Source organism: Lissotriton helveticus, chromosome 7 (genome assembly GCF_964261635.1).
Source record: "Lissotriton helveticus chromosome 7, aLisHel1.1, whole genome shotgun sequence".
In the NCBI taxonomy this organism is placed as follows: Eukaryota; Metazoa; Chordata; class Amphibia; order Caudata; family Salamandridae; genus Lissotriton; species Lissotriton helveticus.
This window is the reverse complement of record NC_136068.1, coordinates 123,323,072-123,339,572: the sequence shown is the minus strand read 5'-3', so window position 1 is coordinate 123,339,572 and position 16,501 is coordinate 123,323,072. Positions and strand designations below refer to the sequence as shown.

At 42.7% G+C, this 16,501-nt stretch overlaps 1 protein-coding gene across 1 annotated transcript in view; it reads left to right on the top strand.

Annotated features, from left to right (window-relative positions):
• PRPF6 (pre-mRNA processing factor 6) overlaps positions 1–16,501 on the top strand; it is a 206,468-nt gene that overhangs the window by 91,153 nt on the left and 98,814 nt on the right. Inside the window, exon 12 of the mRNA XM_078651660.1 lies at positions 12,280–12,402. Coding sequence (XP_078507786.1) covers positions 12,280–12,402 — 123 coding nt within the window. The remainder of the gene's footprint in view (positions 1–12,279; positions 12,403–16,501) is intronic.

Below are 16,501 nucleotides of genomic sequence, written 5' to 3'. Positions count from 1 at the left end.
TAGGAGTATCGATACAGGTCCCTAGATAAACATACTACACCCACTCCACGATTTTATGTACATATTTACTAACCTAAGCAATAGTAAACATAACTAACAGTGCATGTGTATATCGAACCACCCCAAAATACATTTTTTGCATTCGAAATTGGTATTGCGAAATACACGAAAATTAGTATAGATACTGTATGCATTCAAGCAGTGTAATCATTCAAAAAAAGATGCACATTTTAAATCAGCATGAATGATCTGCGAAAATTACACATGAAATGGCTCTTAATACAGAAGAAAAGTGCGAGACCACTTCATCACATATAAATACAATTTCTTGTAAATAAGCTAGAGGTTGAGGTAACGTAATGTTGCTAGAGTTTCCTAAAAATAGAAGCTCTGTTCTCTAGGAAAAGTTTTACTTTAAGCAGAAGATAAGTGCCAAAAAGGTAAATATTTTGGAGTTGGAGAAAAGTTTTCGTTTTCAGGGGAAGACGGAAAAAAAATTCTCAGTTGCTTTGTTTTTAAAGCTGAAGGCCAAATGCAGATTTCAGGGAACGCTGTGTGCACGTTGCTTAAAGTCACTCTCTCTGTTCTGGTGAGAACATCATTTCAGACAGACTCTCGAAAAAACAGTCTACAGCTTTTGGTGAAAGTTCGACTAGGTTGCAAAATGTCGCTACCATGCAGTCATGCGCATGTTCGCTTTCAGTGATGGTTTGATCAGCATAGCTAACAGAAGGTCGTACCTGATCGATGCTGCTTTCATCTTGCACTTCACTACCCTTCAATCGTAGTGGTGAAGTCTCCACGAATGCCGTCATCAGGATAGGTAGCCGCTGGGGACAGCACAATGCATGAGCCTTTACTGGACTCAACAAAGTATCTGCATCCAATGGTACTTCTGATTGTAGTGTAAGACACGTGTCCAACACGCATTCTTTGCCGCATAGCATGCACCTTAATACAGGCATAACACAATTCTGCCACATGGGTCTGAACGAAAGAAACCAGGTCATATTTAGATCTCTTAGCCAGGCTAGTCCAAGGACTTTAGTTATGCGGTCCCGGTAGCGGATTGCTAGGATCGTTTCTTCCATTGTTGCTGGAGTCTTGTCTGTGACATGGCTTGCCATAACGAAGCAGGAGTAGCAAAAATAAAATGCCTGCTACGAGTCCCAACAGGGGTGGAAGTCCGCCAAAGATGGAATGGACGAAATTTGGAAAAATACCCAGGACTGCTTTGAATGGTGTTAACAGTCCCGAAAAAACTGTCTTAAATACACTTGCGATACCAGTTGTATCAGAAATATTTAAGATTTCGTTTAGCATTTCTGCGAAGTGTAGGGGGCAATTTGTTGATAACAATGCATGTATCTCACCCGTTGTCCTTGCAACTTGGAGATCATACGTTTCTTTTGATCAGACCCTCCAGCTTATCGCGATTTGCAAAAAAATCGCGCGATCTCTGCAAATGCCGCGATATTTGGCATAAAGCCCGTGAAATTTGCCGTTTCCCGTTTCCGCACCCATTTTCCATTTGATTTGCGGCTTGCGCCGCGAGAAGAGAAGGAGCCAGGAGGTCGAGGACGCGCGAGGGAGAAGACCACGGCGGCTGAGAGAGGGAGAAGACCACGGCGGCCGAGAGAGGGAGAAGACCACGGCGGCCGAGAGAGGGAGAAGACCAGCACCACACCAGCAAGAGGGGGAGAGAGCACGAAGCGGCAGCGACACAAACGAAGACTCTTCCTCAGAGACTCGGACTCGTCGGAGCAGGAGGAAGGCCGGCGGCGAACAGAACACTGACAGGTACCGTCCGTAGGCAAGTTTAAAACCAGCTTTGTTAAGAACGCTGCCCGGGTGGGAGGGGGGCAGTGGAGATGTGGAAGAGGAGAGAGGGAAAAGCTTTTATTGCAGGCCTCGCCCGGCCTTGGGTAAAGTTTTTATTATTTATTTATTTATGCATTTTTATATAGCGCGGACTTTACCTGAAGGCGTCAGAGCGCTTCACATTAGGAACCAAGATGAAACATAATGAGAAACATTACAAAAGAACAGATTGCAAAAACATACGTTACTTACATAAGGTAATAGTGACATTTGTGAGCAAACAAAATACATGAGGTAGTAAAAACTGTGAGCAACCAAAAATACATGAGGTAGTAAAGGTAATAGTGACAATCGTGAGCAAACAAAATACTTGAGTAAAAATTGTGAGCAACCAAAAATACATGAGGTAGTAAAGGTAATAGTGACAATCGTGAGCAAACAAAATACTTGAGTAAAAATTGTGAGCAACCAAAAATGCATGAGGTAGTCAAAAGTGCACAAGAGGAGATGAAAGTGACAAGTGTGCAGTTATAAGAGAAAACAGAGTATAATTTGAGGTATAGTACTGCAATAAGTGCTAGACACTCAGGCACAGGAACAAGCGTTACGTGGGCAAGGTCAAACAATAAGATATCTGTGTTTGGTGTTGCAAAACCCCCAAAATAAAATGCCGCTAAATGCCGCTAAATTTCCATTTTTGTGCCGCTAAATTTTCATTTTTGTGCCGCTAAATTTGCCAATCCATGCCGCTATATCCTGGGGGGTCTGTTTGATGACGTCAAATGGGTTGGCGTCTGTAGGAGCACAGTCTTCATTCTGCTTAAAGTATCAATTCGAATAAAAGAGAATTTCAAACTGGGCCATAACCTTCCCTCCCTGTCTGGAGCATCATTCGGGAACAATACCCTTTCACAGCAAATGACCGTGGAAGTCACGCTTACTAGATAAGGTTTTCCTGGCAGCAAGCCACAACATCTGTGATCTACAATTAGAATGTAACTCCCATTAGAGAGCCTTTTAAAGAATGGTTCTATTTGTGTTGCAGGTGCGCCGAGCTGGTGACATGAAAGGTTATTTGAAGTCCCTTCACAGGCCCCATCCAAACTTATACCCTGACACAGAAGTATACCACTTAGTGATTTTTCACAATTATTACCACTAAGAAATACACTCTGTCCTTTATTACTGACACGTGTGTGTATAGGGTAAGTTCCATGTTGACTTAATGTATCCTTTACCCAACCTTTCATACTGGCCTGCCTGTATATATTTTTGGCAGTATCGAAACTGGAAAGTCGTTATCGGAATAGTTATTATCCCATGTATTATCCATTCAATGACAGGTCGTTCTGACATTGTAAATGGTAATCTCTCAAGTTTTTCAATGCTCAGAATTGTATAATCAGCACCCTTTTGTGCCAAGCTGATTTGTGTATCAGTAAGGTTAAAGATACTGAATAGTGACGTTGTGTTGATTAAACGCCAAGGCACATAGCACGCAGATTTTGTAACGTCCAGCCAAGCTGTACAATAGAACGTAATTGGGACTGACCGTGTTGCAACATCAGTAAGTCTTGCTCTATTATATCGATTGAGGAAGATACAATACTGTCCAGTGAATATATTCTGGAAGACAGAGTCATTAACCCATTGTCCACAACAGAAAGTGTTCTTTCCAAATTAACACGGTCAATTTCCCGTATTTTCTCTGCTGTCTCAATTTGAGTTTCTTTCCAAGCTTCGTTGTAAGCTGCATATATAGAGGCCGCTATGAAACTTTTTGACGCTGTTTGCGTGGTCCCATAATGAAATCACGCAAGTCAGCACCTTCTTTAAGTAAAGTTAAGTGTTGCTTAATTTCTGCCAGTGTGGATGTATGTAGCCATTCAAAGCAGAGTTTCCCTACACTGTAAGTAGTTACAATCCCTGGATGTTGTCTCTGGGAGTATCTAGGGTCTGGCCTGGTCAATGTGAACCCTTGTATTTTGTTCAGGAATCTGTCTTGACAGTTATTTGTGTCTGTGGGCCAGATCAACCATTTTTTCCACTCAGGATGTGTTCTGTTTTGGTTTAAAATATGGGATACGTCTATTTCAACTTCTGTAGTGCTATTACTGTCAGGTGTTGGTTTCGGAATAGACGGTTTGATTAAGTCTTTAATTTTGGCTAGGCCAAGACAAGTTGTCTGTTGAATTGTATCATTCAAAAATATAATTTGTTCTGGGATCATGCAGGCTCTAAATAATGATTCTATACCTTGCACTTGCCAATCTCTTGTACCCCAGATAGTCTTTGTTTCAATATTTTTGTTCCAGAAATCAAAACTGAATGTTTTCATATTTTCAAAAAAGGATTCTGAATATATCAATTTTGTGTTTGTAAGCATGGTTTTCATACCTGTCCTATTTAACAATTTGAAATAAAATGTTTCTGCATTGCTTGTGTTGAACCCTGAAAAATAAGAACATTTTTCATAAAATGTTTTTGAACTGCCTTTTGGTGGAGTTGCACAATGTTCCCATTGGTTATAATTTAAAACATTTCTAGGTTGAGCAGATTTATGCAGATAATGGTTACCATAGTGGTTAAAACAATACATCTGGTCATAATTAGATGAACCTTGTAAATAATCATGTTCTGTAAATTTAGCTGACATCACTAGATCTGACATCATATCATTAATACTTTCAAAGTCCCAATCATCTGCGAATGTGCTTGGTTTTACAAAGTCACTCAATGAAATCTTGAATTGATGAGGATACTTCAGGAGCTCAACCGGACCATAGATTTCGTAATCAGTTTTGTCCCATGCTACCCCACCGGGTATAGGATTGGCTGTGAAGTTTACTGAAGAAAGTTCTCTTTTCTCGATGTGTGAAGACTTGTGTGGTTTCAGGACCACGTTGATATTCTGACTTGCTGTGTCCATTGTAACATATTTTCCCTCAATGAAATGTCCCAAGCATAGTACCATGATGAGCCAAAGTATGAGGATGAATACACCTAGTGCCACCCAAAATTCAATCCATGGACAAATCAGATAGGTTTCTTTTAGTTGATGAAAGAGTTCTTTTGCTTTGTCTTTAAAAGTTCTTGTTGTTGGCTGTTCCTCAGGTTCACTCGGATCCTCAGAAAAATCATCGAAGTTGATGAAGTAGCCAGATGCTGTTCTGTCAATTGTTCCAATTGCTTCTGGATTCCTTTTTGCTTTAGGAATTTGCTTTGTTTCATTAGCATAGTCAGTTGTTACATCATTGTAGATTGGTGTTTCTTGATGTAAAATTTTGATTTGGGTTTCAAGAGGTTTAAGTTCCATGGCTTTGTTGCATAGTCCTTGTTGATTCACTGTTGGTTTATCAAATGTGATCAGTCTCTCAGTTTGAACCTCTGTATTTGTAGCAAACCTTGGTGTTCTACTACTTCTTGGGAGTCCACTTGGCCTACTACTTGTTATCGGCCACATGATTGTGGTTTAACCAGGTCGATGGATACAACTCGGTTCTCCTTTTTACCAGCAAGGGGCGGTAATACTACTGATCTTGTCCCGTTGACAGACAAGACAGGAACTGCTTTTCTGTAAGAAGGCCCAAATTCCTTCTTTACCGCGATCTTCTCTCTGACCAGATCCCTGATTTTTGGAATCCAGACAGGCCTTGCTGGGACAGGTGGTTTCTCTTCAGTGGTTGTTGGCTGCGGTTTCAACTTTATGTTGCTCAGGTCTTTTCTTGTTTCATTTAAGTCCTGTAAAATAGCCAAACGATCTTTGATATCAAAGCATTTTTCTTTCACCACTGAAGTTTGACTGTCGAGGTCCTGGATTAACATTCTAGTCCCAAACAATAGTTCGTACGGGCTGAGACCTCTCAGAGAATTTCTTGGCAGATTATTAGGACTACGTTGGACACTTATTAAATGTTTGACCCACCCAGCCCCCGAACCTAATACCTTTGCTGTTATAGATTGCTTATGTCACGTTTTTTTCTTTCCACAATTCCATTTCCCTCAGGATGAAAGGGACAAGAGTACCGCAACGCAATGCCCATGCTGGTCATGGCCTCCTTATAAGCTCGAGAGCTAAAAGCAGGACCCTGGTCAGAATGTAGCATGCCAATTGCGTATGTGCCGATAAAGACTCGCAAATCTTTTATAACAGTTCTGGCGTCAGCCGAGCGCTGGGGCATCATCCATATGAATCTCGTGCAGGAATCTACTGCGACCATGATATATTTATAGTTGCCGTCCCTTTGTAAGGGACCGCAGTGGTCCAGGTAAACACATGCTAATGGTTTATCTGAGATTAGAAGGGGCGTCTGTGCTGGTCGTTTCACTGTTGATACCTTCATTCTTTGACATATTTCACATTCTAGAACATAGTTCCTGGTTTGTCTTCTCATTTGTGGCCACCAGTATCTCTGTTTTAATAACGATACTGTGGCTGAAACGCCAGCATGTACAGAAGCGAGCCTTTCGTGTGCCGCTATAATGAGTCCTAACCTATATTCCATGTTTGGAATTGCCCTATCCCCCACTCCAGGGATTCGAGCAAATGGAACGTTATTCGCATCAGTTATGTATGAGTACTTTACTGGAAAGCCTTTCGGGAGTGTTTCTCTCGCATCTTTTTACCATAGCGCTGACAGCCTGTAATATTTCGCTGTCTATTTTTGTTTTTGACCGGGTGGTTGCAGCTACGGAAGCCGTTTGGACAGCTGCCTTCGCTGCTTCATCAGCCAATGAATTCCCTGCAACGTGAACGCCATCACGTTGATGACTCAGTGTATGTATCACGTGAGTCTTTTGTAGTTCTTTTTGTAAAAGAACTACTTGTTCCCAAAGCATTTTTTGCTTGATTGTGCCACCTTTTGCATCTTTAAAACCGTTCTGAACCCAGATCTGCAAGTATTCATTATAAGACTGAACGCAATAATATGAATCGCACACTATGAGTGGGGGGAATTTGCGATCGGTATTTTCAAGCGCCATCTTAAATGCCAGGAGTTCAGCTCGCTGAGCTGTACAATCTCCTAGAGATTGTGTTTTAGTTATCAGTGGTTTAAATTTCCCTTCGTGCCAACGACCTTTAACAATCGCGCACACAGCACTGTAAGCTTGTTTACCCCCAACTGCGGGTTGTGCTGATCCGTCTGTTTATATTATACAGCCATAATGTTCTAGAGGCAGGATTTCGGTCGGCAGGGGACATTCAAATTCATATTGGAGAAATTCTTGTGTTTTTAAATTAGGATCAAATTCGTATACTACGTCTGTGGCAGCAAGAGAATTAGCCCACTGAATCCATCTCGGATGTAGTGCTTTAGCATTCGGAATGCTTGCCTTTGTTACCGCCTCCAGGGCTGGTATTGGTGTCACGATGATTATTCGTTTACCTTGTGCTAGGGCTCTTTCTTTCGCTACAGCAGTCTGTACCGCGGTTAGAATTTTCAGCTTTTGTGTACAAATGAGATTTGCATGCTATTGGTACCGTTTCTCCCTCATTAGAGGTCAGGTATGTGAATCCGCATCTTCCTGGGATGACTCGAATCACAAGGTTGCGTGTGTTATCACGTGTTTGCAATTGTGTTTTAGCTAACATGTCGGTTTGCAATGATCTCAAAATTTCTGTGTTTTTGAGTCCAGTTGATTCTTTTAAAATCTGGTTTTATTAGGTCATAGAGAGGTTTAACCCTCTCTGCATAATTTATAATGTAAGTTCTTCCGAAATTCAGGAAACCTAGAATTGATTGTAAGTTTTTCAGCGTTCTTGGTGCTTGGATTACAGCACATTTCTCTAGGAAATTGTCAGCCAGGCTTTTGCCTTCACTTGATAATTCATATCCTAAAAACAGGACAGTTAGATGGGCAATTCTTGACTTTTTGAAGTTGAATTTGTAACCCTCTGCTGCGAACCCAAGTATTATGGTGTTCACTCTTTTCAAGTGAGTATCCAAGTCATCATCTGTGAGATAGATGTCATCGACATAAGATAATGCCTCATCATCATATATTTGTAGTAACTCTGTTACTCTCGCTGAGAATAATCCTGGGCTGTTCTTGAACCCCTGTGGCAAACGACAGAATTTTTCTGCGAGCCGTTTATTGAGAACGCGGTCAAATATCTGCTTTCTGGTGCTATATTTTGACAAAAGAATCTATTAGAGATGTCTAATGTTGTTTTATATTTTTTGCGCACTATGTTATTCATTAGTGCTGCACTGTGTGAGTTTTGTACTGCAAAAGTCTTGCAACATGAGTTTAAGTGTCTGTAGTCCAAAACAAGACGATATGAATCATCTGGCTTGGAGACAGGAAACAAAGGATTGTTCATTTGTGAAGTGCATGTTTCAATCACCCCCTGGTATTCAAGTTGATCTAAGATCTCCTTGACGTGTTTTTTAGCTTCTTGCTTAATTGGATACTGTCTCTGTGCAGTTGGTTGTGATTTTAACTGAATTTTGTGAGGAGGAGAGTCCTCATCCCATCCCACATGATTTTTATATAATGCAGGAGCCTGGGCTACTGCCCACTTTCTTGCAGGGGTATATTTTTTATGAATTGGAATACGATTTGAGAAGGCAGGCATAATTATTTCTTCGCCATGAGGGCACTCCCTGACAAACTCTGGTGGCCCATCTTTTTCAGCTAGAAGGATGTCATAGCCCTTGGAGAGATTATCCCAAAATAGACCCCTTATTTTCCTAGTCTTATTTCCCTCTATACGCAATGTTATTTAATATATTTTATGAGGTTTGCTAACTCTGGTATCTGCAGTTTCCACCTGAATGTATTCATTCGTGTCCACTGTCTCCAGATGATTCATCAGGATCTTGCGAGCTATGCTCACTTCTGCTGCGCTGTCTAGCATTGTCTGAGCCCACTCTCCGTTTTTCAGTTGTGACCTCAGTATCCTCGGCATGTTTGATTACTTTAATACTGGCTACCTTCTTCTTTGGAAATGTAACTTTTTATTTTGATGAGCAGGTTCCTTGTCTTTGGACTTGACGTGCTCTTCCCTGTGTTCTGACCGTCCTCTTCTTTCCGATTTCTGCGAGGAAGTCTGAAAAGATCGAGAGGGACGTGTATCAATATCTTGATATCTATCAGGTTTCTTCATATTATCCCTATTTCTAAGGTTGTATCTTTTCTCAGAGGGCTCCCTTTGGGGAGACTTGTGTCCTTGGTCCGGATATCTTTCTCTCCGCCGAGGAGACCTGGAATCTTTTTTCTTTGGGAGTGGATTGTTTATTTCCATCCCAGCTCTTTTTTGGAGTGTTTAGATTATTTTTAATAAATACCTTTTCAGGATTTTCAATTAGTTGGGGTTTCACTGGTTTCCCACCCAAACTATCTCTTCCTAGTTATTCATAGGATTTTTCTATGATTCTGGCAAGTTCAAATGGTTGGTCTGCTATATCTGTCTCTTTCAACCTTTGGCAGATTGCCACATTTGCTGCTTCCCCCTTTATGTTGGCTAGTAATATTGCTGAGACCTGCTTGAAGTCTTTCAGTAATTTCATACCCAGAGTTAAGGCAGGTTCTGGACCGTATTCGCTTTGAATCTGTTTTAGCACATCTGGTATTACCGACATGGACGGAACACCATGTGTTTTTGTGTAAATGGAAGCAAAGACTGTACCCCAAGTGTCACAGTCCTCCACATGTGGTGCGATTCCCATTGGAAGACAGATAGTCAGAATTCTGTGTTTCTCAACAGGGGTGGTATCCGGAAATACCGCCTCTATTTGAGTGATTTTTTGTGCTAACCAGAATGGAATTTGTTCCCGTTTAATGGGTACTTTACCTAGACAGGACTGTATGTTCTGTGGTGTAATTTTATTTGTGTTCCCCTGATGAGGGGTCAGCTGTGGAATTGTAATAGCTGTTTCGACTGTTGAGGTCCGCATTACATATTGGACTAATTGTCTGTGTATTTTAATCAGTTGTTTTAGCTGTGCTAAAAGATCTGGTGCAGACATATCTTCAATGTCTGGATGTGGTGTGTATCCGGCTAGAACCGGCCACGTTGCTCCTGGTCTACCTAGTGGACCGAGCCTGGTGATGTGATCATTATGTTTTAGGGCGCCTTTAAACCAGAGCAGGTGCTCTTGGTATTTTAGTGGTATTTCCACCTCCTCGAAAGGAGTGTACTCATCCGGAGGTTCCTCTATCTTGTAATAGTGGAATTCCTTTGTTACAGCGTTTGCTGCTGGAAAGTTTATCCATGAATAGAATACCTCTGTCTGCCGATATTCATGTGCCTCAATTACGAATATGACTGTACCACCTCTTGGTGTTAGTCCATTTTCTATAAGTTTTAAGGTTATAGTTTTTCTTATGCTGACCGGGATGAGTATTGCGTCCGGGTCAGATTGCAGGACACAATTGTCATCTGCTAGGAGTTGAGCTGCCATTCTAGCTGTCTCCCTCTCTCCTTCGTTGTCTGACATTTTACTGACAGGAAGGTTTTGTTGCAGATCAGGTTTCCACGGAAACAAAGATTAGATGCACAATATTTTGGAACAGTGTATCCTTCAACGTTGAATAAACCAAAAACTATACATAGGAGTCTCCTCCTACTAAGTTTGGCGGATTTAACCTTTTACCCACTCCAGAGTATTTATGGGAGAAAGGGTCTGTGTGAAAAAGCACGACTGAGTTACTCTAATGCCTTGCGTTAGATTTATCACCTTATCAAACGTTGGGCGCCATGTAGTGTAGCTCCTATTTTCCCAATAGGCTCTGCGCATTGGAATAATATCTTCAATAGTATAGACGTAGGACAGAGGTTAACTAGGTCTTCTACTGACGATATTAGACTTAAAGTTATGTGTGCCAGCTAGCTCAGAGTTCACTAGAAACTTTCTCGAATAGGCAAGGAGGAGTTTAACCTCCCTGGATATACAAGAAGTGATTTAGTTTCTGACAACCATAGAACATGACAACTTTGCTCTCCCTAATCAAGAGTATATCTCTAGAGTCGTGTGAAAACAAAAGACAACTATTTTACTCAGTCAATACGTGCATACTTAGTTTCACCAGATTGTAGAGAAAAGAAGAGACGGGCGTGTTCAATAAAAAGGTGTTATTTATTGATCAGTCTCTTTTCTCATACAAGAGAAATGAATCGCTACAAATGCAATACTTATGGTTAAGTAAAGTGCACACAGTAAAAGCAGGATTATAAAATATACTGTAAAAGCATTGATATGGTTTCTTAGCCATATGATACTTAAAATGGATAAAAGATATACATACATATATACATTGACTAATAGTACTCAACTGGTGCTTCTAACTACGCCTACCCCAGTGTACCTGACCTGAGCCTAATACGTGGGCGGGAGTAAATAAGTAGCAGTTTAAGTTAAGTTTTGTTTGCCAAGAATCTGACTCAAGAATTCTCTGTAAGGAGTTAGTCAGTTCAGTACCTGGGATTTAGAAGGCTGGAGGGCTGGTATCTCTGTCTCAGGACTCGGTATCCCAGTTACCCGCGAGGGCAAGCCGGAAACGCCGGAGGCTGGATTTCTCGGCAGGAGAAAAGGCAGCGTCTCTCTCAGCGCGTCAAAAGGGAGGGGCAGCGTCCGTGGGCTTCCTGCATCAGCTGGGCTCTCCGGCAAGTAGCGCTGCTCCAAGCTCATCACCACCGTGTCTTTGCTTAGGGCAGCGTCGGTATATTTATACCTGAAAGGTGCCGAGTTTAACGTAAGGATGGACATAAGACGTCATTAAGGATGTCATAAGAACTGGTCGTTCTTACATTCTTTACAGGAGTTCTCGAACTAAATCAAAACAATAGCTGCGGGGGATTTCCCAGGTCTGCTGGAGGTTTGGTTTGTTTTGAGAACTCGGTGTGCTTTCTAGGGGGGCTGGAGGAATAGTGCTTGCCTAATGTGATAGCATGCGCTATGACCTAATCTGAAAACGGGTTTCTGTGCCGTTGTATGGCTTTTAGTGATTTATTAACCGGACAATGGTCAGAAATAGGAGTATCGATACAGGTCCCTAGATAAACATACTACAAAACTGCTGTTTAAGAAGGATCACTCTGAAAACCTGAACCCTGCATCGAAACATTGATATTATATTCTAAGATCACTGAACATCTTTACCATTTTGGTGACCACTGAACTCCAGCACCATCTCAGAGGCCTTTTTCCTCTGCTTTGTGCCCTTGCTGGAGCACTCATCTCCTCACCTACTTCGTCTGAGGTCCCTTATTTCCTGTCCTCTCTGGAGCCTCTGATCCCTGTACTGTGACAGTCTGGAAAGGGGGGCGCGGGGGGAGTGATCACCAAGTCGATTGAGTTTTTTGTGTATATGAGATGATTAATAGTGATTTGAGCTCCCACTCTAGACTGGTAGATAACAAGGCTTACACGAGTGCCCTGGATTCTCAGAGTTAAGTTGCAGCCTGGTAGATTTCATTGATTGCCTTTTTTCTGTTTTGTGCCCCATTTTCAGGATGCTGAGGAGTGTGATAAAGCTGGTAGTGTGGTTACTTGTCAAGCTGTTATCCGAGCAGTCATCGGTATTGGGATTGAGGAGGAGGATCGGAAGCACACGTGGATGGAAGACGCAGACAGCGTAAGTCCCTGATGCATGCTGGCTGTAACTAACACTGTTCGTGGTGTCTGAAGGTCTTTCAGAAGGCCCTTGATTGAAACTGCTAAGTGTGTAAATGAGTAAGGTAAAACCAGTGTGTCCAAACTGAGGGCAAGGCAATATTCCAAACTTTTTAAAAGACTGAGGGCTTGTTCATATTATAGAAGGTATGTATTGTTATGTTTTTTACATCCATCCACTTGATGAATTTGTTTTGGCCCAGGACTCCACTTTTTTAGGAGCAGCAGACACAAAATCAAGGGTTTCTTTTTGACAGCATTTACTTCAGGGTCTGCATATCAAGACTATCTGTTAAAAAAACATTCTGGAAATTGTAGGTTTAAAAGCGATCATAAGGGCTGCATTCCAGGATCTGAAGCATTGGAAAGTCTTTAGAGTAGAGTTAAAAGCAAATAACCGTGTTCAGAATATCTGAAGAGCAAAAAAGTGGAATGTATGTGGTGAGGAGAGTGTAGATGGAATGTGCTGGGGCAAAATTCCTCCCTATTACTTTGTGAATTAATGCTGCCCGACTCTGTAAATTTTTTGTTTGTTTAATTTTTTGTTTTTTTTGTTAATGCTCTTAGCATTTTCTCCATGAGAGCTCAGCGATCATGAGAGCCTAGTGTAGGTACTCTTGTTATAATGTTGAGTCTATTGGAGCCGGGCTCTGAAATTGAAAGGTACCTAAAGTGCATCCTTCTCTGCAGAGATGACTACTGTCCTGCACCACTGTGTAGAAAAGGCCTACCTGCTCTCCTCATTTAAAGTCTACACAATCTACCATGGTTGTTTTGTTTTTTAAGAATTGTGTGAAGGACACTTGCATGTACGTGTGTTGTTTCACTCATGTGCTTGAACCATTCAACTCCACAAGTGTGTGCTACACAAGATGGTGGTTGCTGGGTGACTCATTTCATCTTGCGTAACATGTAGAGTGTATTTTCACTCAAAGGCATCCTAGCATTATGTTCAATAGCATGTGATGCTGTAGATACACATGCTCTGAGTACTCCGGCCATCTAGTGTTGGGTCTGGAGTTGTGCAAGTTGCATTTCTTTGAAGACTTTTTTCATGTCACAAGATGTAGTGACTCCTCCTCTCGGTGGTAATGCACATGGACATTGGCTCCATTATCAGATATTTTTTTTGTCCGCAGTTGACTTCTTACGTGTGTGCCTCTGCTCTGTGTTTTAACTCAGTTTTTGATAGATTCTCCAGTTCTTTTCTCTGGTCTTATACGTATTGTTATTGGTCGCACTTTTCCATCTGCGACTCTGATCAGAAACTCTGCCGGTTCAAATTCATTCAACCGAAGTCCCTTTAGGGCACCGCCCTTCAGAACCTACCTTCAACATTATTACCGGTTTTCCCGAAAATGCTTCACTGGTAATGGAACGTATGCCTTTTCAGTTTTGTCTGCGTTGCCACACGAAGTATCTGCACGTGGGCCAAATTTCAGTGTGCAACTTGTGCCTGTTTCCAGATCACAAGGAATCTGACCAACTCATGTGAATCCTTCTGGTTGAAGAAAACACTTCAGGACTGCAGGGCTCGTCACCTCAAGATGTCTCATAGAGCCACAGACGACACTCCTGACATTTTTGGGTGAGGAGCACGCCCAGCAGCCACCAGCCGTCGAAGAAGAGGAAGCCTTCTCTGTCACTGAAAGATCCAAGCTTGTGGCAGATTTAGAAGTGTAGGAATTTCCATCTGCTTAGACTGTGAGTACTGCACACCCTTCCCCCCCAACCCAAACCGACCAAAAGACCTACAGCTTTTATAGTTGTATACTCTGAGGCCCCAGGTCCACCACTGCTGTCTGGCCATGGTAGGATCCGGATCCGGAAACTTTCTACATCGATCTCTTTGGACCGAGACCCACGTTAAGCACCGAGGTGCTGGCCCGGCAGTCGACTTCCACCACCTCAACTACGAAAGTGCTTCGCTCCTCGAAGTCAAAAGTTTCAGACTGTAAACCCTTGGAGCTGAAAATTGCAAAGATTTCCTCTGCTTCTACGTCACCTTTTGAACCCATTTTGGAAAAAACTGGACATTCGACAAGAGAAAATCCACATTCAAGTGGAGACTGACCGCATACTTACAAAGTCTTCCTTTCCTCCACCACTAAACTGGAAGCTGACTCTTGAAGAAGCATTGGATGTATCCCTTCTCCTCGGAAGAAATTTATGGACAAGGCTACCAGCCCCGTTTTCCTTCCACATCCCTCCACACCTCCACCACCACTACCTTCCCCTTCACCATGACCTCATTCTCCTCCACCAGTACATCTAACTCAAGACCCTTTGGACATTTCACCTCAGGAGTCACCTCCGTCAGACACTGGTGAGTACAAGGGGCCACAAGGGGACAATCCTTGGGACATGTATGATACAGATCCCACTGGAGATAATGATCCTGACCCTTACCCCGTTCGCCCTTCCACTTCTTAGGACGCAGCCTCTTATCAAGAGGTCTTGGCAAGAGCAGCAGACTTCCACAATGTGGAAGTACACAGGGAGTCATTGGGGAATGGCTTCCTTTCTGACACTCTGTCCACTACACGCAGGGCTACACAATATCTGCCCATGTTAAAAGGTATGCTGCTACACACTGAAGACATTTTTAAGGAACCATTTAGGGCCAGAGTCATAACACAGAGAGTGGACAAATAATATATACCTGCCCTATCTGACCCTATCTTCATCAGTTGCCAACAGACTTTCTAGTTGCCACCACAGCACGTTAAAGAGCCAATCCCCAAGCCACTGGAGACACACCACCTTCAGATAAAGAGAGCAAGCGGATAGACACTGCGGGGGGGGGGAAAGGGTCGCAGCACAGGCTGCTAACCACTGGCATATTGCCAGTTATCAAGCTCTCTTGGTGCGGTATGATCACGCCCACTGTTTCGAGCTGGAGGAATTACTTCAGCATCTCCCAAAGGACCATAAGATCAGCAGTTGGTAGTGGAGGGACAATACCATCACAACCAACTCTTTACAGTGTGCGCTAAATGCGGCAGATGCTGTGGCAAGGGGAGTAAACATCAGCGTTCTCCTAAGACGTCACACCTGGCTCAGGATCTCTGGGTTCAAGCCTTCAGCAGGCTGTCTTGAACATGCCTTTTGACAAAGAGCATTTGTTCGGTCCCTAGGTAGACTCTACTTTAGAGAAAATAGAACAAAATATACAGAGAGCACTTAGGCCATGGGAGTGCTACAAACTCCTGCTTCCCAGGGGAATTTTCATTGCCTAACCTACTGGGAAAGAATATAAGTCTACCACTTCAGAACCTTCCACCTAGCGGTGAAAGCATTCCCAAGGCTCATATAACGAGATCTACTACTGTTGCTAATTTAGAGCCAAATAACACCACGGGTGGAGGTAAAGGGAGAGGAGTTGGCCTAACGGCTAGGGCGCTCGACCTCGGACCTGGGGATCTGGGTTCGAGTCTCGGTAACGACGCCAAAACCTCCTGTGATTCTGGGTAAATCACTTAATTTCCCCGTGCCTAAAATGAAAGTAACTGGAAACGTAAAATGTAACGTAACTGGAAAAAATATGTAAAGCGCTCTGATACCTGATTCGGTTCGGGTCTAGTTCGCGCTATATAAAACTCTGCAAAAAAAAAAGGGGGCCTCCCCCCACAGAGCCTCCGCCAAGCAGTGATTATCCTATTCTACCCCCTGATCACACAACACCTTTTCGGGGCAGAGTGCAGCATTTCCTTCCAGCCTGGCATTCTGTCACCACAGACAAATGTATTAGCCATTATCTAACATGACTATTGTCTGGAGCTCATTATCATGCCCAACACCCCACCTCCTGTTCACAAAACATCACACAAGCATCAAACATTGCTCAAACAGGAAGATCTGATAGAGACATTTAACCGCAGATGGCTTACTTTAGAATACTCCCCCAGACACGAGACTGGATCTGGAAGTTTTTCGCCATAGTACATCTGCACGACTCCGTACGGACATCGTCCACCGGATGTGATGTCGACGGAGTCCATATAATCCCACCGCCAAAGCGCTGACATCAGCTCCTCTTTTTCCTTGCTTGCAATGCAGAT